The 22139-nt window shown below is 35.7% G+C and overlaps 1 protein-coding gene across 1 annotated transcript in view; it reads right to left on the reverse strand.

Annotated features, from left to right (window-relative positions):
• AGMO (alkylglycerol monooxygenase) overlaps positions 1 to 22139 on the reverse strand; it is a 386087-nt gene that overhangs the window by 221468 nt on the left and 142480 nt on the right. The window contains exons 4-5 of the mRNA XM_049893554.1: positions 20025 to 20128; positions 6385 to 6480 (exon numbers count right to left, since the gene is read on the reverse strand). Coding sequence (XP_049749511.1) covers positions 6385 to 6480; positions 20025 to 20128 — 200 coding nt within the window. The remainder of the gene's footprint in view (positions 1 to 6384; positions 6481 to 20024; positions 20129 to 22139) is intronic.

Raw genomic sequence — 22139 nt, forward strand, 5'->3', positions numbered from 1 at the left:
AATAAAAAAAGACACAGACATTGCCCACAGGCAGCTTATAGTCCAGTGGACTCTTCAATTGAAAGTTAAAACTATTTCAGAAAAAAAAAAAGGCTTTTCACAAAAATAACCTTTTTTCATATGAATTTGTTTTCTCTTGGGAAGAATGGGAGAATCACTCAAAACTTATTATTTTTCAATTATTATGCCAAAATAAGGAATGTGAATGTTTAAACACATTTGAATTTATAATTGACAAAAGAATTTTCTAATAAGAATTAAATCGAGTTATCTCTCCAGGGCTCAAGCTGAAAATGACCTTTTGTAAAGATTTATGCTTTTATTTAGCTCCCATTTAGCGGAGTTTTGCAAATAGTCCAAGAGTCTTTTGTTCCTGGATAAAATTTTTTTTTTTTTTTTAATGCTGTAGAGAATTCTCTCTGATTCATATACTTCTTCAAGTGACTGTATGAAAATCATAATAACCTTCGTGGGTTTCATTTATTTAAAAGATTTTTATTGAGTGTATATTCTATTCAAGGTACTGTGCTAAGCACTACTGATAGGTCACAGAGTGGAACAACAGAATTTATAATTAATATTTAGAACTTTAGTGATAATGTCAGATTTTGTTTTATGAATACATACAGGGATATGATTTTTCCCTCTGGATGAAATCTATAGCAATTCATCATTTAAAGTTTTAGAAAGGGATAAAATCCATGAACACTAAAATTCAATATGTTAGTTTCTCTAAGAAGTAGTTGATCTTTAAACCCTCATTGTTTTCCTTATTAAAAACTGAATCAGCCTGAACACCTATGGATAAATCTATATTGTAGAGCATCTGGTGATGAAATGTAAAAATAAAATCTTAATTACATCTCCCACTAGTTCTGCTGTGTTAATTCAAGACAACACACTCAAGTATTTAGACAGATGGCAGTGGTGGCTATATTTGCCTTCTGATTTCTCTGCAGGGAAGCAAAAGAAAGCAGAGCTCTTAGGATATGTGCTTGTCTGCCTAGTTTCACACTTTGAAATCCTCGACAAATGCTGATTTATTCACAGCCAAATGTTTTCCTATCTGATTGGGCAGTTTTCTACTTCAGTAAGCATGTAATATGGAGGTAGCTGAATTTCCACACTAAGCAGTGAAAAAACAATATTTATAGTTTGGAAATAAAACAATCTGGAAGAATCAGGACTGTTGGGATCATAAAGAGCTTCATAGGGAGTAAATTTCTGATGAATCCACACCATAGGGTTAAAGAGTTAAAGGCCTAGTTTTAATGAAGAATGAGACTAGGCTATGTTTATACAAAAAACAACATTTTAAAAGATTGCGTTTACAGTAAATTATCTTGAAGGTTGATTCTTGTCACTTATGATTGTATTACTCCTCAAATAAGAGGTCTAGGGCTGGAATATGTTGGCATTTTATCTGAATTACTTTCAGCTGACATTTTAAAGAGCACTTTGGACTTCATTTAAAAAAATTAAATGCAAGTAGCTGCTGAATGTGTTACTTCAAAGAGTAGCGGTTCCAAGTGATGTTTTTAACAATACCAATTAATTGACATAGGGAAAATATGAAGCTGGTATAAGCATAGCTTTATGAAATTTCATTCTTGTGTAAGACCATTATATACTTATCAGTTTGAGCACCCTGTGAGTTAAAGAATGGTAATATTATTAGTGGTAGTGTTATTATGTTAAAACTGAGAATTTAAGCAGTCCATATAAAAAAATCCATACTCTAATTTTATACTAGTTCTAAAATTCACTGTATGGAGATTGCCATTATGGTCATATTCCCAATTCCAGGTGAGACTTCTACATTCATTAAAAAAAAAAAAATTATTAGCAGCTTACCCACCATTATTTTTTTTTTACCCACCATATGCCAGGTATTGTCTAAGCATTAGATACTTTGGTAAATAAAAGAGCTACTGTAGTATAATGAATTACTTAATATGGTCTTTCTCGCCATTGTCTTGTAACTTGCACCCAAGTGATTGGGCAGGACTGTGTGATAGGGTAATTTCGGCCCACCAAAGGGGATTGGTCAGTTTTGCCACCCTGCTAGGCTTGAAATAAGCCACCCCAGAGGCAGGAAGGAGAAGAGCCTACTACCACCAAGGAAGGAGAGACCTGTCATTAGATGCCCCACGGCAGGCGGTGGCAAGGTGGGCTTCCCGGCCCACAGAGAGAGGAAGCTGAATGTCTTTGAACAGAGACTGAGGGCCAGGACAGCATGCCTCCGAGCATGGCTGGGAAGAGGCTATCCTGATGGAAGAGCCGTATCCCCAGCGTTTCTGAGCCTGAGTAGTAACTGTTACTTTCATAACAGACCCCATAATTGTGAAAATAGTCTGTGAGTTCTCTGTGGCCATTGCAATGAATTCTTGAACCCAGTAGAAAGTGCTGCGGCAGGGATGGTTCGTGTCAGAATTGGTAAAAATGGTGGAGAGAGGAGGCATGTTGTGAAAATGAGCCTTCAGCAATTGATCTTGATTTTCCTTCCCTCTTGTGAGGTTAGAGGAGATCAGACATCACCCCCAAGCCATTTTTACAGTTATGAATCTGCCTTTCAGAGCTTCCAATATCATCTGTCGGATATCCTTATTGATACCAGTCATAAATTTTGGTCCTATAAAAATATTTACAGATCCTAATCTTTTTTTCCCCTGGAAAGATAAAGTGTATATATTTTTAAATTAACTGCCTTACACACCTGCACACTTTTTCCTCCCTACATTAAAAAAAAAACAAATCCTCTGCCTCTTTATAAAGAAATGATTTTGTAATATTTTTTACAGTGAGAATAGAAAGATAATTTGGATTTTCCTCTACCATAGATTAAAAATAGTTTTAGAATTATTATTATTGATAGTTGAGAAGAATGTCAGTTTTACCATCCATTGTTTTGTAAATTTTGTGGATTGTGGTCTAATTTGGTGTACCCTCTATCATTCTTTTATGAACTATAAGATTTCAGGACATTTTCTAGTTTTCTTGTACAGTATCCAATCTAGAATTGTTTGAATTGGCAGCACTTACTAACCGGTTTTTGTCCATGTCCTCCTTGTAGTGGTATACCCTGAGTTCTATGTTATTTTTAAAAATAGCAGTATTTCATGTCAAATTAGCAAGAAGTTTTAATCTTTTTTCTGGTGAATTCACATTATTCACTCTTCTTCAAGCCATTAATTATTAATCCAAGAATGTACTTACTACTTCAGATTGAAATTATCTCTCCTTTTGATGAATTACTGCCTTTGATAAGATCTGAAATTTTTGGTCACAATTTGCTTCTCAGTGTCAGACTAATTTGTAATGTTTTTATTCTTCATCATCATTGTTTCACATCCCATTACTTTTTATCTGAATTTTCTCCCAGCTCTTCAACAAATAAATAATAAGATGTCAAAAGATATCTGTTATTCCTCATTTGTTTTACTGAAACTTTCCAAAACGACTTTCCAAACTACAGCCAAAATGACATATTCCTCATTCAATTTCCCCTTAGCAGGATCCCAAGAATGCCCACAGCTACTGGAATGCCCTTGACACAAGGAGAAATGTGACAGACGAGAAGCTGTAGCAGAAAGAGACAGCTGCCTGACCAAATTGTGGTTAAAATATCCTACTTTGATATTTGAGTTCATCTGCCCTGTCATTCCATTTGCATGCTTCTCTCCACTGAGCACAAGTCATCTTACTACATTGTTGTTGCTAGCTGCTGTTAATTTGGCTCCTGTGACCCATGCACAATGGCTGATTTTCAGAAGTAGATCACCAGGCCTTTCTTCCTAGTCTGTCTTAGTCTGGAAACTCCACTGAAACCTGATCAGCATCACAGCAACAAGCAAGTCCCCACTGACAGACAAGTGATAGCTGTCCTTGAGGTGCACTGGCAGGGAGTCAAACAGGGGTCTCCTGCATAGAAGGCAAGAATTCTACCACTAAACCACCAATATCGCCTGATGTATTGTTGTTGTGTGCCATGGAGTCAATTCCAACTCCTAGTGACCCTGTATGACACAGTAGAAGTGGCCCACAGGGTTTCCTAGGCTGTAAATCTTTACAGGAGCAGATCACCAGGTCTTCTCTCCTACAGAACCACTGGTGGGTTTGGACCACTGGCCTTTTATTTAGCAGCCAAGGGCTTAACCAATGAACCACCAGGGCTGCCTGATATATTGCTACTATCCTAATTTTATATGAGGAAACTGAGGCACAGGAAAATCAGTCCGTCCTTGATCCAGACTCCACTACAGAGAAATCCAGTCTTTATGGAAGTCAGCAGAAGTGAAACAACTTTAAGAATCAAACCTCCCGGGAGGAATCTACAGGGCTTTTGGGCCAACTTTGTCATGTCCATGGCTCATATGTTGTTTCTATGAATGGATATCCAAGTATGTGATGCACAAGACTGAATGGTGCCCAATGAACCTGAAGGAGTTGGCACATTTTATAGTCACGAAGTGGGTATTTTCCTAGACTGAAACCCATTGTTTTCAGTTTTTATTTTTCACTTCTCAATCTAATGTGTATTAACTTATAATTGAAAAAGTAAGGCAAGCATGTGGTAAAAAGAATCTTAAAAAAACATTAAGTCTTCTTCTCACTCTAGTTCTCTCTTCTCTTCACCCTCTCTCCTCTTTTCTACCTGCCCCCATCCTGGAAGCAGCTACTATTGCCAGTTTTTTAATGTAATTAAGTACACAGCTTCGAAAAGTCTCAGATATGTATTCGCAGCTAATAATGTAATTTAAAATTCCAAGATCGAAACCATAATTTCAGAAAGTGTGTTCTTATCTCTGATGCAGCTTAATTGTGGTAACCATAAATAAGTACTTTTGATGGTACAAGCACAGCACAAGTGAGAGGTACTAATGCACTGCCTTCCAATTGGAAATGAAGCCACCTTTTCAAAAGAAAAGTCTCATCTCACCCATCTCACCGCTGGCTTTCCCCCACTCCCTCTTCAGTTCATGGGATAAAACTCAAGCCCTGGCTCAGGAACTCTGGGAGGGACACAGGAAAAGGCAGAAGTTACTTAGGCACCATTGTTCTGTATCCAGGCTAATACCTGACTTAACATGTGGCCTGACCTGGCACAGAGCTGCTATAAAAATGTAACTTTCCTTTGACCCTTCCAAATAAATCATCAGAAAGCTTCCCTCCACTGATTCAAACAAATTTGGGATGTGACCTCAGAATTGGCCTCAACAACTCTTTCACATGGTTGCAGTATTGACTGCTTGATGTATGTTAACTATCATAAAATATAAAACTATTTCATGATAGATCTTCCCATAATATCACATATATTCAAAGTCATAATAACAGTTATTCTTATTCCTTATAAAATCAATAGCATGAAATAAATGCAGATTAACAAATTATGCACTTTGCTGTATCAAAATTTGGCAGCTAATGCAGATGTGATTTGCAGTATTGCTCAACCAGTTGCAACACCTGTCAGCCTGCTTCCTATAGTAACTTCAAAAGGCCTCCAATAAATACCAAATGCTTGAAAGGGTTCTCATGTGTATAAGCAGGACTTTTTTCTGTGTCTGTGATTTTTTTTTTTTTTTTTTTTAGATTTAAAAAACCAGATCAGTACAATAGTCGTAAACCTATCAGATGCTTAGCAATCTATCTGCAAACATTCAATTCTGACAAGTTTGAGATGATGCAGAGGAACCCAAAAATTACATTGTTCAGTTTTTGGGGATAAATAAGATAGTATATTGAAAACCTTTTAATAAAATTATAACTAAAATCCAAATTCTATAATTAAAGTAAAATTCTCAATTAAAAAATTTGGATAATTTCTGTAAACAATTTTTTTCAAGGAGTTTCCATTGTAATTGTATATATTATATATACTGTAATTTGTATATTATCAGATCTATATGCTTTATAGATCTGATAATATATAGAAATCACAATTACAATGGAAACTCCTTCAAAAAAAGTTTATATATATCTATATAGATATATACACGCACACATACACAGACATACACATGTACACATACATAATTTTAAATTTCCATCTCTAAAATGAAATGAATTTCAACATCTTTTGGCAAGCAACATTTAAAACACTGGAGTACAGGGAGATATTGTATTAAGTATAGTATTAAAATGTTTTGGTACTTAATAGTTCAAAAAATTGTTTAATTGAGACCAACTGGCCTCATTGCTTCTTATAAACTTTGCAATATATATTCAGTAAAAAGGAATAAAAATGAACAGATGTTTCTCCTTAAAGAACGCAGACAAAGATTTTTCTTACACAATAAATCAGCTGCTAGTGGATTTCCAGGACATTGCTTCAGGCTAACTATTAAGGTATAAAACTGGAAAAAAAAAAAAACCCCTACTTACCTCTGTGTGGATCCAAAATTGGTAAAGGAGATTGAACTGAAGATGAGCAGCATATACTGAAGGAGGAATGAAGAGGGCCAGGGGACAGTAGAAAATCTGAAAGATGGAAAAAAAATTTGCACGTATGATTTCCCAACATAAACATATACTGATATTAATGGTTCAACAATCTGAGTGTATATTTCTTGTAAATATACCTTATTATGTGTATTTCATTGCCATGTTTGACCTGGCAACATTAATTTTCCGCATGGTGATAAAGTTGCAGACATGTTGGAGGTAAGTCCTCTGGACTTCTAGTTTGTATTTAATTTTGTCTAGTTAAAATAGTACAGTGGGTGTGCTATTTTCTTAATCTCGAAAAGGCTGACGTGTAAAGAGGTCCTCAATATTCACACAAATATTTGCTTTCTTTGAATAAAAGAAATGTAGGAACAAGTGCCTTTACACCTTGCCAGTTCTCAGGCTCCATATTATTACCTGGCATTTTCAAAAATAAAATGAAATTATAATAAAGAAAGTAACTGAATGTAAGGATAGGAGAGAATATATTTTCTCTTTTAAATTTGTTTACATATGGTTGATTGAGGACACTGTGTCTCCCAATTTGTTGTTGTTGTTGTTATTAAAGAAGGAGCTATGATACAGCTCCATAATAGAAACACATTTTAAAGGTCCATATTTTCCAACAGACAGAAATGCCTCCGCCTTGGAAAAGTGACTTATGTTGAAACCACAGAGCTGGTTAGAATCAACTAATCAACACAATCTGCTCTGTTCTAATGACTTTGATCCCTGAGAGTGGTTTCATGTTGGAAGGAAACATTATAATAAATGAAAAACTAAACATCCAAATAATAATAAAAAGACTTTTTCACTTTACATTTCTGGTTCTTTGTTGTCCTTATTTCTAAAAGATTAGATATTTTAAAAGCATTTCTTCTGCATAAAATTTATGTCTAAATTATTTTAAAGATTTTTTTTCTCAATTAGGCAAAAGATCGTTTCAATGATGTTTTTAATGATTATGAGTTTGATATTGGTCATTTACATATAAACTCTTCTTGTTTTTGCTTTTAAACCTAAATCATGAAAATCTCAACTGTCATGACAAGCAGGATAGTTTATTATTCACAAATGGATTATTAAGCAATGGACTGGAATAGCAAGCAACAAAAGAATACTGGGCTCTCGTTCAAGAGATACACTTAAAAGCCTTGTTTCCACCTCAGACTCCCTAAGTGATATTCAGAAGGTTCTTAAACTTCCTTAAGCTTCAGTTTCCTCAAATCAAAGATGAAGGAAAAAAACATTTGAAATCTAGCTGTATTTCTGGTTCCAAATGATCTGTGATACTGTGATTTGATTTTATGTATTTATTTAAACAATTCTTCTAATATAAAACCAAAAAAAAACAAACCCAGTACCGTCCAGTCAATTCCGACTCATAGCGACCCTATAGGACAGAGTAGAACTGCTGCCTAGAGTTTCCAAGGAGCTCCTGGTGGATCTGAAATGCAGTCCTTTTGATTAGCAGCTGTAGCACTTAACCACTACACCACCAGGGTTTCCTCTTCTAATATAGGTTAATGAAAATATTTGGAACTCATAAGTCAAAGGGTATTTTGGATTTTCTTTGAGATATGAAGAAAAATGCACAATTAACTTCAGATGCATAAACAGTTTTATTTGGAAAGAGAACACATACCAGATGAACATTTACAGTTCCTAATAATTTCTCAAAATGTGGAGATATAATCTCTTGAGATAATAACAGGTATTACAGAAAAAAAAAAAAAAGAGGGTTCAGTGGTTGCATATGTTTGAGAACTCTCACTTCTTTGTTCTTCCTCCAGTCTTTGCATTCTCAAATCCTTTATATCTCTTAAAGCCAATTTAAATGTCATTCTAACATAAAGGCTCCAATGAGACTACCTTGACAGAAGAAATTTTTGCTTCCTTCTGCTTCCTCAAGCTCAGTTTCTCAGTCAGGGATCATTATATGGTTTAACGAATATATCCATTTCTACCTTGCATTCAAACCCACATTTTTCTGACTCTAAGGCTTTTACCCTCACACTACAATAACAATGTGAAAAAAATTATAGGTATTTAACAAAAGTAGTAACCATGGGGATGGGGAAGCAGAATAAGGTACAAGACATTAAGGATTTGGTAACAGTCTTAGTTATCTAGTGGTACTGTAACAGAAATATCATAAGTGGATGGCTTTAACGAAGAGAAATTTATTCTTTCACAGTCTAGGAGGCCAGAAGTCTGAACTCAGGGTGCCGGCTCCAGGGGAAGTTTCTCTCTGTCAGCTCTGGGAGAAGGTCCTTGTCATCAATCTTCCCTTGGCCTTGGAGCTTCTCCACGCAGGAATCACAGGTCCAAAAGGCATGCTATTCCCTTGGCTCTTGTTTCTTGGTAGTATGAGGTCCCCACGTCTTTCTGCTAGCTTCACTTTTATGTCTCAAATCCACTTAAAACACAAACTAATCTTGTAGATTCAGTCCTGCTTCCTTAGCATAACTGCAGATAATCTCACCTCATTAATATCACAGAGGCAGGATTTACAACACATAGGGAAAATCACATCAGATGACAAAATGGTAGACAATCACACAACACTGGCAATCATGGAGAAGCCATGCTGACAGATATTTTTGGAGGACACAATTCAATCCATGACACTATACATAGGAGTTGAAATGGGTAGAGAGGAGTATCAGAAGACACCCAGATTTCTGGCTTGGATGATTGTGTATTGGGTGATATTGTTTACCAAGATGGTGGAGAGGGGAAGGGATAGGAAGAATAGGTTGTAAACCCAGCTTTGGTAATGTTGTGTTTGAGAGGTATTCTGGGGAAGCCATTGAGCAAGCAGTTGGAAATGTGTGTCTGATATCAGGAAGCAATCCAGGTTTAGCTTGAATATATGGGTATTTTGCAAATATCAGTTGTATTTGAACCAATGGATAGATTCACAGTGGGGAGGGAACAAACAGGCAAAGATGCAATTTCACAGGTAGTCAGGAAAAAAAGAGTGGTAGCAAATTAATCCGAAACAAGACTGCCAGAGAGGTAGGAAAGATCCTATGTTTTGTGTCGCTAGAGATAAGCAACAGACTCCAAGAAGGAGGGAATCAATGACTTGCAAGAAGAAATCAAGTAAGTCAGAAATTGAATAACAACAGTGGATTTGTAGGCATAGAAATCTAGACCACATTAAATTTGAGTCACTTAGAGGTAGTAACTGAATAGAGATAGGGGCTACTTACTCTCTTTCCCTGAGATCAGAAAGAAGAGAGCTGGAGGTATTCTTTGAATAGAACACATAGATGAGGGAAGGAATTTGTTTGTGAGAGACTTAGATATACTTATGGCTTATACAGAAAAAGCCAGTTGAAAGGAAGAGCGGGATATGCGAAGAGTAGCTGACTGGACAAAATCCAAGAGACAAAATAGGCTAAGAGCAATGTTACCAAGTGGAAGATTAGACCTGCTGGAGTCAAACATTTCCTATAAAACTAGACACAAGAAAGCATGTGTACTTACAAATTTATAAGTTTTAATGAAGATATGTGAGCAGGAATTAGAGAGAGGGAAAACTGGAAGAACTCATATTTCTCTGTAAAATTTTAAATCACTTCATCAGCTGACAGGAACAACAGTGGAGAAATTATCTTGAAAAGACTGCTATTTTTTGCAAAATCTTCTCCTAGACAAGAAGGAAATGGAGCAAGTTTATATTTACAGCTTAGTGCAGCGTTGAGGGCTCAGCTGTGTCTGGAAACCATACATGGAAGGGCACCACACTGGCCAGCTGGTGCTGAAGGGTGCCATTCCACAGTGCTCTGCAGCCTGAGTGTGGGAGTGGAGAAGGTAGATGACCGGATGCATGCTCAGCTTGTGGATTTCAGGGCAGATGTAATAGAAGGATACAGACTATAGTTGTCAGAGAATCATGGAAATTAAACATCTTAAGTTGGATGAGGCAGGAAGTAAAGTCAACAGAGGTGACAAGTGGGAGAATAAGCAAGAGTTGAGGGAAGAGTATTGTCCATGAGGTTAAAATGAGTAAGCTGCTAAACAAAATAGTTGAAGCTTAAGAGTATAATTATTTTGAAAGAAATGAAAATAATAATAATAAGGTTTATTTATAACAAATTTTATAGCTCAAAAGATAGTTTAGTTAATTTTACTAAAGTCTATACTTAAAAGAGTCTCACTTATTTTTATAATATTACTTTAAAGAAAAACCATTTAATTTTTTTTTAATTTCCCTTTTAGAATTGAGATACTAAAGATTGAAAAATTAAGTACTATGCCCCACATTCCCTAAATCTATGATTAGGTATTGATATAGAATGAAGTCCTCAGGTTGAAGGTAGAAAATACTTATCTCTGTCCTTAAACAACATCTTCTTAAATTGCATATGTGGAATAAACTCTTATGGTTTTACTCAGAAAGACCTTATCTTTAAATAACATTGACCTGTCTCTCGAGTCCCATTTCTCTGCTCTTATTCATTTTTTCTTTTCCCTACCCTACCTTCTCCCACATTGTATTCTAACCATACTCACATCATACATTTTAGTTGCCATTCCTTAAATGTATCCTGTTTTTCCATAATTCTGTGTTTTGCAGACTTTGTCTTTCTACCTGATATCTCTTGCATGATCTGTGGGACATATAGCACCCACCTACATTTTCTTCCTCTGGGGTTTCATGGGAAGCTGCTCTCCCACTGACAGTATGTGCTGCCAGTACATGCTGCCAGCAGGTGGGGACTTGTATAAGTGTTTGAAACCAAAGAAACTGCCATGTGCCACAAAATCACTGTTTTTTACAAGGTATTGTATTAGATGGTGCACCCTGGAGGTGTAATTGTGCAAACTTTTGTCTCTTTTAGCTTTTATACGGTAAGATAAACCTTGTAAATAGATTTCCAGATTTGTTTGCATTATTTGAAGCTCTGGTGGTACAATGGTAAAGAGATATGGCTGCTAACCAAAAATGTCAGCAGTTTGAATCCACCAGCAGCTCCTTGGAAACCCTATGGGGCAGTTCTACTCTGTCCTATAGGGTCGCTATGAGTCGGAATTGACTTGATGGCAATGGTTTTTTTTTTTTTTTTTTGCATTATTTGGAAGTTGCGTTTCTTGTGATGATTCCATGTTCCTGCAAATACCACATTTTCAGGCACCATACATTGTATGCATCTGTCAAGGGATCTAAAGGTGATGCAGAGTCCAAAATGACATATGTGTCCCATGTAATCTTACCCCCAGAGTCCAAAGGGAAATATGTGTCCCACCTAAGCCTATCCCCCAAAGTCCAGAATGACCTGTGTACCTATCAAGGAATCTAAAGAAGATGTAGAGTCCAGAGGGACATATCTGTCCCACATAATCCTACCCCAAAGGGATATAAGTGCACTGCATAATATGTATCAAAATCCATATTTCATAACAAATTTTAGAAATGCTCTTTGATTCTCCAGGCCTTCCATTAATGAAAACACATAGCATCAACAGAAAATTCAAAGCAGAACATAACTGGGTCATGAAAAAGACATTCTGTTCCCAACCTCATCCATGGCCAAATTTTAATTTTTTTTTTTTCAGATTTGGCTCAAGCATTATTTCTTCTTCAAGCTTTCCATGAATCATGGTAGCTCTCAGTGGTGCCACCTCTCTAAAACCTTACAAGCTTGTATTAAAGTTGGCTGTTTACTTAGTCGACCCCTCCAGGGAAAGTAAGCACCTTGAGAACAGAAACTCATGTCTTATTCATCTTTGTATTCTGAGTTCTGCCATCATGACTGGTCCTGCTGGTCAACAGTGTATATGGAACAAATAAGTGAATGTGTTTCTCGAAATAAGAACAATTAACATGTAAAGAGGGCTGAATATTTTAGCCAGTTGTACATTTTAAAAAGTGAGAAAAAGATAATTTTGATTTATTTAGAGCTTTTCAATTTGCTTCCCATTATTTGTCCTTCATTATAAAGACTGCAAAAAACTATAAATCTCTATAAAGTAAAGCATGACAAATCAGAGAATAATTTTATTTTTACCAAATTTCAAAATGACATGATAAGTTACAAAATAATTCCATTTTCCTGACTCATGCTAGAATCAAGGCTCTGGAAGGATAAAGGCTCAAACTGGCAGAGGGCCTTATTTATTTAACGGGTGGACATGAACTTTATCTTATTAGCTGTCCTTGAATTGTGGTTGAGGGTGGTGAAGTGATACCCTGGATTTCGGAGACAAGGTCCTAAGAGAAGTTTTGTTTCTTTACTTCATGGGGGGTTCAAGGCATGATTTCCTTCTGTGACATAGAATTATGAGAATTTTCTCCCCAGTGTATTCAAACGCATTACATCAAAGGTGATAGTTTCTTATGTCTTTATTTGTTCACATTTGTCTTTATATAACTCCAACTCCCACATATTGAAAAATAGACTTTGCTTATGTAGTTTGGCAGGACATACTATGTAATAAAAAACAGCTGAGATTTCACTAAAAGTGTCTCTGCACTTTTATATGTGATACCAAAACAATATCATACATGTGAATAACACTTGATATTTTTCAGACTTTCTATACTCATTTTTTAAGTGGCCTTGTAAATAACCATATGAGAAGGTAAAGCAAATATTAAAAGCCCCATTTTATTTACAAAATCAGTGAGACTCAAAAATTAATTGATGTGTTCTGGGTAACAAAGCTAGTTAGTAACTGAGCTCGGATTGGAACTGAAGCTTCTTTATTCCTAGTCAATTGTCCTTTACTGTTCCCTGAATGTACCTAATATATATTTTTTAATTGCTATGATCAGAAATAATAAGATCATCATATATTCACATCTTTTCTAATTTACAGTATTTTTTTTAATCATTTGATAGTAAAACTGCATTTTATTCTTCTCTTCTGACAATGGGCAGAATTTACCATTTTTAGATTGCTAATATGATATAAACATATTTATTCATTCTATTAAAACTAATTTCAACACCAGCCTAAAAAAACAAAGCAATTTTAATGACTGGGAGAAATTTCAGAGCTACAAAATTACTAATCTAACTTGAGTCATATAAACTGTATGAATTTATTCATTAATTTGTAATACTTTTTAGAGAAATACTCAGCTATTTGAATGTACATAGATTATTTCATATTTAACAGTAGTTTCATATAGGAAAATATGTTAACTATATTAGATTACAAGGGGTAAATATATTACTCATTCTGTTCTCTATTTCTGGAGGGTCTATTAAAAAAAATATTAAAATGACCAACAAATTAAATTTAATGTATTTTACACATTGTGCCATTATCAGTCTCTCATTGACCTCACCCTAATTAATTTAGCAAAATATTTCCCCTTGCCACATTTTGACAATTATACTTTTTTTCAGTAATTTATGTTATGCTCATTTATTGCATACTGACTCTGCATCTAACGCTTTGTATATACTAGGGGTATAAAAGCAGTGAATAAAATAGACCTAGACCCATTTCTTTTAAAGTTTATAGGCTAGCATAAAACATAAGAATGTAAAGCAATAAGTACTATAATAGAGATATACAAGGGTTTTATAGGAGAACAAAAGAGGCCTGGGCATAGTTAGGTAGTGATCTGAAAAAGAGCAATGTATTGAATCTTCAGGAAGATAATAATCGAAGGTAAATATAATACAGTTTTCCAGACAGAGAGAATAGCATGTATAATGAACTACCAGGACTTTATGACATGATAGATTTAGAGAATTGAAAGGAAATTATTTAATTAGAGGTGAGGTGAGAGTGGGAGATTGTGGGGGAAGAGGTTGGAGCGAGTGATGGGGCCAGATCCTGAAGAGCTCTGAATGTGATGAGGAGATTACATTCCTTTCTCGAAGCTATAGAGGAATTTAGCTTGATCAGACGGGTGTTCTGGTGGATTGATGGCTTAAAAACAGAAAAACGATGCAGTACTTTAGAAGAACAGCCAATTGAAAATTGCATTGGCTGATATAGTATTCTTTAGGTTGTACTAAAGGTCCCAGGAAGGAGCCCTGGTGGCACAAATGTTAAGTGTTCTGCTGCTAATAGAAAGGCTGGCTGTTTGAACTCATCCAGCAGCTCTGCAGGAGAAAGACCTGACGATATGCTTCCGTAAAGATCATAGCCAAGAAAATCCTAAGTGGCAGTTCTACTCCGTCACGTGGGGTGGTCATCAGTCAAAATTGACTCACAGCATCCAACAATAGGGGCCCAAGGAATAAATGTCTATTCCTGAGAGCTATTTTTTTATTTTTTTTTCTAAGGTAGATATTTGTAATTTACAGTGGCTCAGAGTAGAGAATGTATATATTTATGTGTACTTGTATTTTTAAAATAAACTAATAATAGTTGTAGACTTTCAGAAGTTATAAAATAGTACAGAGTGTTGTCGTATATTTTTTACCCAGTTTCTCGTATTATTAACATATCATTATTATGTTGCATTTACCACAATTAAAAAACAAACAATGGTATATTGCTATTAACTAAACTGTACATTTTATTGGGATTTCACTTTTTTTGTCTTCCTAATATCATTTTTTTTTTCCAGGATCCCATCCAGGACACCACTTTACATTTAGTCATAAAGACTCCTTAGCCTCCTCTGATCTGTAACAGTTTCTCAGACTTGCCTTGTAAAGGTTGTAAGGCCATCACAGTTTTGAGGATCACTGGTCAAGTATTTTGAAGAATGTTTCTAAATTTGAGTGTGACTGATGTTTTTCCTTATGGTTAGCTTGGGGTTATGGGTTGACTTAGGCTGGGCTTTCTAGAGAAACAAAACCAGTAAAGCATGTAAATATATATAGAGAGAAATTTATATCACAATTGTAGAGGCTGGAATGTCACTAGTCGGTGGATTAGGACAGAGGCAGGGGCTGGCAAACCTAAGATCAGCAGGCCAGAAAGCAGGGCTCTTGCTTACAGTCTGTGAATATCAACGAATTCCACGATTGGCAGGCAAGACCGCAAGGCTTCTCCTGAGTCAGTTAGCTGCAGGGGCTTATGAGCCCACGATCAGCAGGTAAGCTGATAGCTCAAGTCCCAAAAACCAGAGGCCAGACGAACAAGAGGCAGGTGCAGGATCCAGAGGGAGCAAAAAGCCAGAACTTCTGCATATATTCAGATGCAGGCAACACCTCCAAGGAAACTCCCTTTAAACTGATTGGCTGCTCACAGTAGACTCCATCGTGGGAGGTGATCACATATAAACACTGAGAATCATGGCCCAACCAAGTTGACACACAATCTTAACCGTCACATGGGTTTTTCAGAAGAAGCTCACGGAGCTGAAGCACCATTCTCATTACGTTGTTGTTGGTAGGTGCTGACTCATGGTGAACCCATGTATAACACAATGAAACATTGTCTGGGTTTGTGCCATTCTCACGATTGTTACTATGTTTGAATCCATTACTTCAGCCACTGTATCAATCCATCTCATCGAGGGTCTTCCTCTTTTTTTGCTGGCCCTGTACTTTACCAAGCATGATATCCTTCTTCAGGGACTTGTACCTCCTCATAACATGTCCAAAATAAGCAGGACAAAGTCTTACTATCCCCACTTGTAAGGGCCATTCTAGCTGTACTTCCTCCAAGAGAGATTTATTCATTCTTTTGGCAGTCCAAGATATAGTCAATATTCTTCATCAACACCATAATTCAAATGCATCAATTCTTCTTTGGTCTTCCTTTTTCAATGTCCAGCTTCTGCGGCATGTGAGGTAACTGACAATACCCTGGCTTGGGTCAGCCGCAGCTCAGTAATCAAAGTGACATCTTGGCTTTTTAACACTTATAGAGGTCTTTTGCAGCAGATTTGCCCAATGCCCAGCATCATCTGTTTTCTTGACTGTTACTTCTATGGGCATTGATTGTTGATTCAAATAAAATGAAATCCTTGACAACGTCAATATTTTCTCTATTTATCATGTTGGTGTTTATTGGTCCAGTTGTAAGGATTTTAGTTCTCTTTTTGTTGAGGTGTAATCCATCTTCATTCTCATTATATATCATATTAATCACTGAGGATGTTAGCCTTGATCACCGGGCTGATGTCATGATCACCGGGTTTCTCCACTCTAAAGTTATTCCTTCCCACACCACAAGCCCTTCCCTGGTTCCCTTCCATACTCTTTGAAAAAGGATCACTAAGTATAGCACACACTCAATGGATTAGGGAGTGATGGAGCTCCATTTCTTGGAGTGGGAAGTATCTACATAAATTATTTGCAATTTTTATTTCAGGAAGATTTGTCTCTCCTCTCACTTTTATATATTTATTGAAATATTCATTTATATTAGAATGGAGTGGACACAGATTTATGTTATACTTTAGGTTATATTTCAATACTGCATTTTATATTTTTTTGCTTATATTGTTCCAGATTTGGCCATTGGAAGCTCTTTCAGGTTGACTCCTGCTTTTCTTTGACACAGTCCCATCTTTTTGCTTTTGAGCATTTCTGTAGTCGTGTTTTGCATATACAATTTTAGCTTCCAGTATTTGATCTATGAAGTGGGAAAAAGTAAAATGTTAATACTGACATATATATAACATAATATCCATGGGCCTAGTCATATTTTAAGCAGCCTGGGTGGCAGAAGTGGTTTGTGATTAGCTGCTAATGAAAAGGTTGGTGGTTCAAACCCACCCAGCAGCTCCACAGAAGAAAAGCTCTGACAATCTGCTTCCTTAAAAATTACAGCCAAGAAAACACTATGAAGCAGTTCTATTCTGTAATATTTGTGGTTGTCAGGAGTCGGGAGAAGACACAAAAGCAAACAATGACAAGTCGTATTTTATTTTTTACTAAGTGGAGATAATGTCATCTTAAAGGCATCGTATTAAGATATATATGCAGAGTCTAAAATGGCATTCAAAATCATACATTGCAGGCTATAGTAAATAAATCTTGTTTGAGATGGCACTTCATAAATTATAGCTGCTTTGGGATGGGTTAATCTTCAAATCTCAGCTTAAAACTGGTTGCAAAATGTACACAGTATGGTTAGAGATTCTGAAAAGTTGAATACTTTTTAAATGGCATATCTGAAATGTTAATTTTCATAGTAATATCAAAGAAAAGCACTCTAAGCTTAATTTTGCTTTTCACTTCACAAGTCAATTTTCTCTTCAATGACATGACTAATCTATCATTTGTTCTAAAGTACATTGTTACCTTGGTAACTGCAAATTATATGCCTTATGTAAGAGTGTTGATGAAGAAAATCTTAGATAAGACTCACAGAAAATGAAGAGGCCTTAAGTCTATTCCTTGATTTTCATGTCTGGAAAGGTTCACTGCAGACTGTTAATCATCCCTGACCCTTAAGCCACCTATCCTATCCTCTAAAGTGATCCAGGAATGCCATTCAAGAATCCAGGATGGCTTGTGGAGTGTTACAAACCTTTAATTTCCCACCTTGCAAGCACCAACAACCCCTCACCCCTCAAAATAATAATAATCAGCTTGTGATGCATTCCCAATGTTATTTCCATATTTGGCACTGTTTTTGTGTGTGTGCTCTTGACAAAGTGGTACAGGGTTTATAAAGGAAAATTATTCTGACACTAAGATGGGGTGAACTGCATTTCACTTAGATGTCACTGATCTGTGCCTTTGGATACATTGATTTAACGTGGGGGATGACTCAAATGAAACCAGGATGGAGACTACAATAAAACTGAGACTCAGGGGTGTGGATTCAAGCTCCAACCCAGCAAAGTTCAATCCTGTACGATGTAGTGAGCTGTAGCCTTTAAAATAGCTGATTTAAAACTGTTATCTCTAGGATTTCTTCTAGTTCTAAAATCTATGATGCTCTGATAAAAATTTTCCTCCAGTGTATCCTCAGATAAGTCATTCACTAACTGCGTTGATTTCCCCAGTGCAACTTCAAATACCGTTATGTCCTTTCTTGAAGGCTTTCTCATGCTAAAATGCAACAACTAGAGTTTGAGTTATCCTGATGCAAAGAGAGAGAAATATGTAAATCAGGACATAGTGAAGATTTCTAAGATTATTATTTTAATCAGGAATCCATCCAGCCTATTTTGCACAGATGATAAAAGGTTTTATAATGCAGCTATTTCTTGAGAGAGGGTGGATTGTATCCCTCCTCTCCATCACAGGCCCTCTAGAACTAGTCTAGACTTGAGCTATGCAACTGTGAAATAGGCCATATTTTCTCCCCTCTTTAATCATCAAAGTTTCAGCACAAGCTATAGGAAATGAAAAAAGAAATCTTTCTTTTTTAACTCTATCACTTAAAGCTATAAATATTGGTATATGTATATGGCAGAGCTGGGTGATGAGGACGGATTTATTTTATGATCCATGCCACAAATGTATTTAAGCTTATGCACTGGTTTTACAGATTCATTGTAACTATGCTGCTGTTTTGTTAGACGCCAGTATATTTTTCCATTGGTTGTGAGGCACCTGGTTTTACATGCCTGGCTTTGCACTTACTAGCTGTGTAATTAACCTCTCTGATTTTCAGTTCTCTGATAAAAATAAGACTTGGTTTAACATGCATGGACTTATTTGTGAAGATCGATGAGATAACATACATGAGGAGCAATATAGAAGCAGGTGGGTGAGGATGTAGAGTGTAAAGATTAAGATCAGGGGCCCTGGAGCCAAGCTGCGTGGGTTCAAGTTCTACTTCTCCCTTTACTAGTTGTGTGGTTTTGAACTGTGAACTCAGTCTCTTCGCTTTAAAAATGAGACTTATACTAGTACCTGTCTCTTAAGATTGTTGTGAAGATCAAATGAGTTAATACATACAGAGATCTTAGGAGATCGTCTGGCACATAGAGGGTATATAAGAAAAAGAATCTTATAAAACTTCTTTGCAAACTGTGAAGAACCATACTAATGTTTGTGATCACTATAATTTATAGGCAATAAATAGCTTTTCAATTGAATATCCTTTAAAGTCATAACTGACTTTCTAACTCAATGTTCAGCACTCATTTCATCATCGTGTATTTTTGATCACCAGGAAGAGCTCAGTAGGGGTGATCATAGATCAGGGAGATTACCAAGTGAACCAAGGTTGCACAGGGAGTCAGGAAGCATCTTAGAACTAGAGGTTATTTTTGATATCCATTATTCTTGCCATTTGCCTGTGTATTTTAGAGCCCTACTTTTGCTGAACATCATGCTAATTGCTCTCATACAATAACAAAAAGCAAAGGATTCTAGTAGCTTTTACTTAGACGTGCAAAAATGGGAGCTGATTTTTGAAAGCTGCTTTTAAAAGTTTGTAATGAAGCCTTTATTAGCATCTATTTGAACTGAGACGAACTGTCTAACTACTGCCTTCCCAGTTGACAGTACATAAAACACAAGCAGCCACTTTCTCACCTTGCTGTATACCTCAAGGTGAATGTTTTGAGTCAAGTGAAAGACTGCTATTGGAAAACACCACTTGCTTCATGTGTCTACGGTCATACAGACGAGAAAGAAGCATTTTAGTACAATATCTTCTATTAGTTTTCTGTGTGGAAATAGACACAGCCTAGACTTAAAAAATATTATCTAATCACATTTATTCTATTTCATACAACTTACCCAGGAAGTGTATATCTGCACGACAGATTGTCTCAGTGCTGTGGATAAGTTATAGTCTTCGGAACTGTGGTGTGTTTGATGTGCAGCCCACATAATATTAACCTCTGCAAAAGACATAATTTGAAGTAAATCATGAGAATAAGAACAAAGGAACTTCCATTTTCAGTTGTGCATGCTGCTCTTTGACTGGGGAAGGAAAAATCCAGAACATCTCTGAGAAAGCGAGCCAATATAATTATAATTAAAATAAGCTGTCTAAAATCATTTTTGGAGGCATGCAGGGTATAAATTATAAACAAATAGAAAAATTAAAACACAGCCAATAAATATGTATAGTGTATATGACATAATTAAATGCCTCCAGCCAAGTGAAATGACTTCCAAACTTTACACTTTGCTAACATATTACAATATGACAGATCATAAAAGCTAACTGGTAATGAGGTAACAATACAGCCAGTGGATAGTGATGATTTTTCAGTATGTGATAACATATTTCTAATTAAAGAAGAGCTCTCTGATGGAAAAAATTAATGCATAAAGTATTACATATTATTCTTTCCTGGTGATCTTTATGAGTAGCCTGAAAATTTATATGTTTAAGTAGGATTGGAATAAGAGACAACACAGAAAATATATGGTTCTAAGATTTAAGATTTCATTTTTACTTTCAGAAATATGTAATCTAATGGTTAGATATAATTCTTCCCACATATCACCAAAGTACTACACCATTTCTCAAATCATCCCACAGTCACTATTTGTCCTCATAAAAGAAAAGGAAATGAAAGTTGTTATTTTTGTCAAACATTATACAGATTGCCCTCATACTGCCTTGTAATTCACAACAAACATGCCATTATAATGACTAAATAGATAGAACAGAAGAGAGCAAGCCTACATTTTTCATTCTGCCCACGTATTTCATTCTGTCCATATTTTTTATTTCCTACCAGAATTACAGATCAAAATGCTACATTTGCTAAATTCTACTCTTTTTAAACAAAAATCTATGTTCTTAGCTAAACTAGCTCATGTTTTGTCTTTTGCCCCAAAGCCAGGTGATGTGATCATTGCTTTTTTGCCAGTATTGAGTATAAATTAAATCTTTTAGGATTGGCTGCTTCAGAACTGAATACTGGAAATGAAAGCAGAAATATTGATCTTTACAGTTGCCGTATACTAGTGGTTAAAATACAGGGCACATGACAGAATAAATTGTTACAGGTTTTTATGCAAATATAGCATAATTTGTATATATATATTTTCAATCTGGCAGTAGCCTTCTTGGGCATTTATTTAGGAAATGAAAGCTTTTTGGACAGTCTGTGTAGAAAATTATCAAACAGAAATTGTAAAAGCACATGAGCCTTGGTAAACAAGTCATAGCTCAGATATAAGAAGGACTTAATTCTGTGAGAATAAGAAGAATATGAAAAAGCACTATTAACAGATAACTATCATTTTTAGTAAAGTCATGGGTTTTTGAAGTGGAGCAAATTTTTCATAAACTGTCAGCTGATATTTAACTTAGATTCAAATTGGTCTATGTTTTAATAATTTTAATCATTCCTAAGAATGATATTGTATTTTGATACAAGGAATTAAAGAAATTTTTCTTACACAAATGAGACCTAACCATAACTACCTCTAAAACTACCCAGGCATAATCCTTGAAATGACCTGGAACCTAAATCTCTGGTTCATTGATTAGCCTATACAGCCATAAATAAAAGATAGACAAGGAGTCCCGTGGGACTTTATATCTTCAAACATAGTGTGGAAGTTGATTAAGAGGTATTAACCTTGATGAATCTCCTAAGTTTTAAATGGGTCTTACTGTTTGAGATCTGAAAACAATCTACACACTATTTATTCTTTAGAATATACCCATTATTGAATGTTTCAGAAGCTTTATAAGTCTTCATTACAAATATTACAAACAAAACATTGTCCATTTTATTGGACTTTTCAGTATTTGCTTAACAAATTGTATCCTAATGCATCACCTAATGAGTTCACAATGGGATGTGATAATAAGGAAGTTTGATATGAGGGTTATAACATGTTTTTGAACTACTTCCTCTTTATCTCCACAGAAGCTAAACAGCGGAA

Source organism: Elephas maximus, chromosome 8 (genome assembly GCF_024166365.1).
Source record: "Elephas maximus indicus isolate mEleMax1 chromosome 8, mEleMax1 primary haplotype, whole genome shotgun sequence".
In the NCBI taxonomy this organism is placed as follows: domain Eukaryota; kingdom Metazoa; phylum Chordata; class Mammalia; order Proboscidea; family Elephantidae; genus Elephas; species Elephas maximus.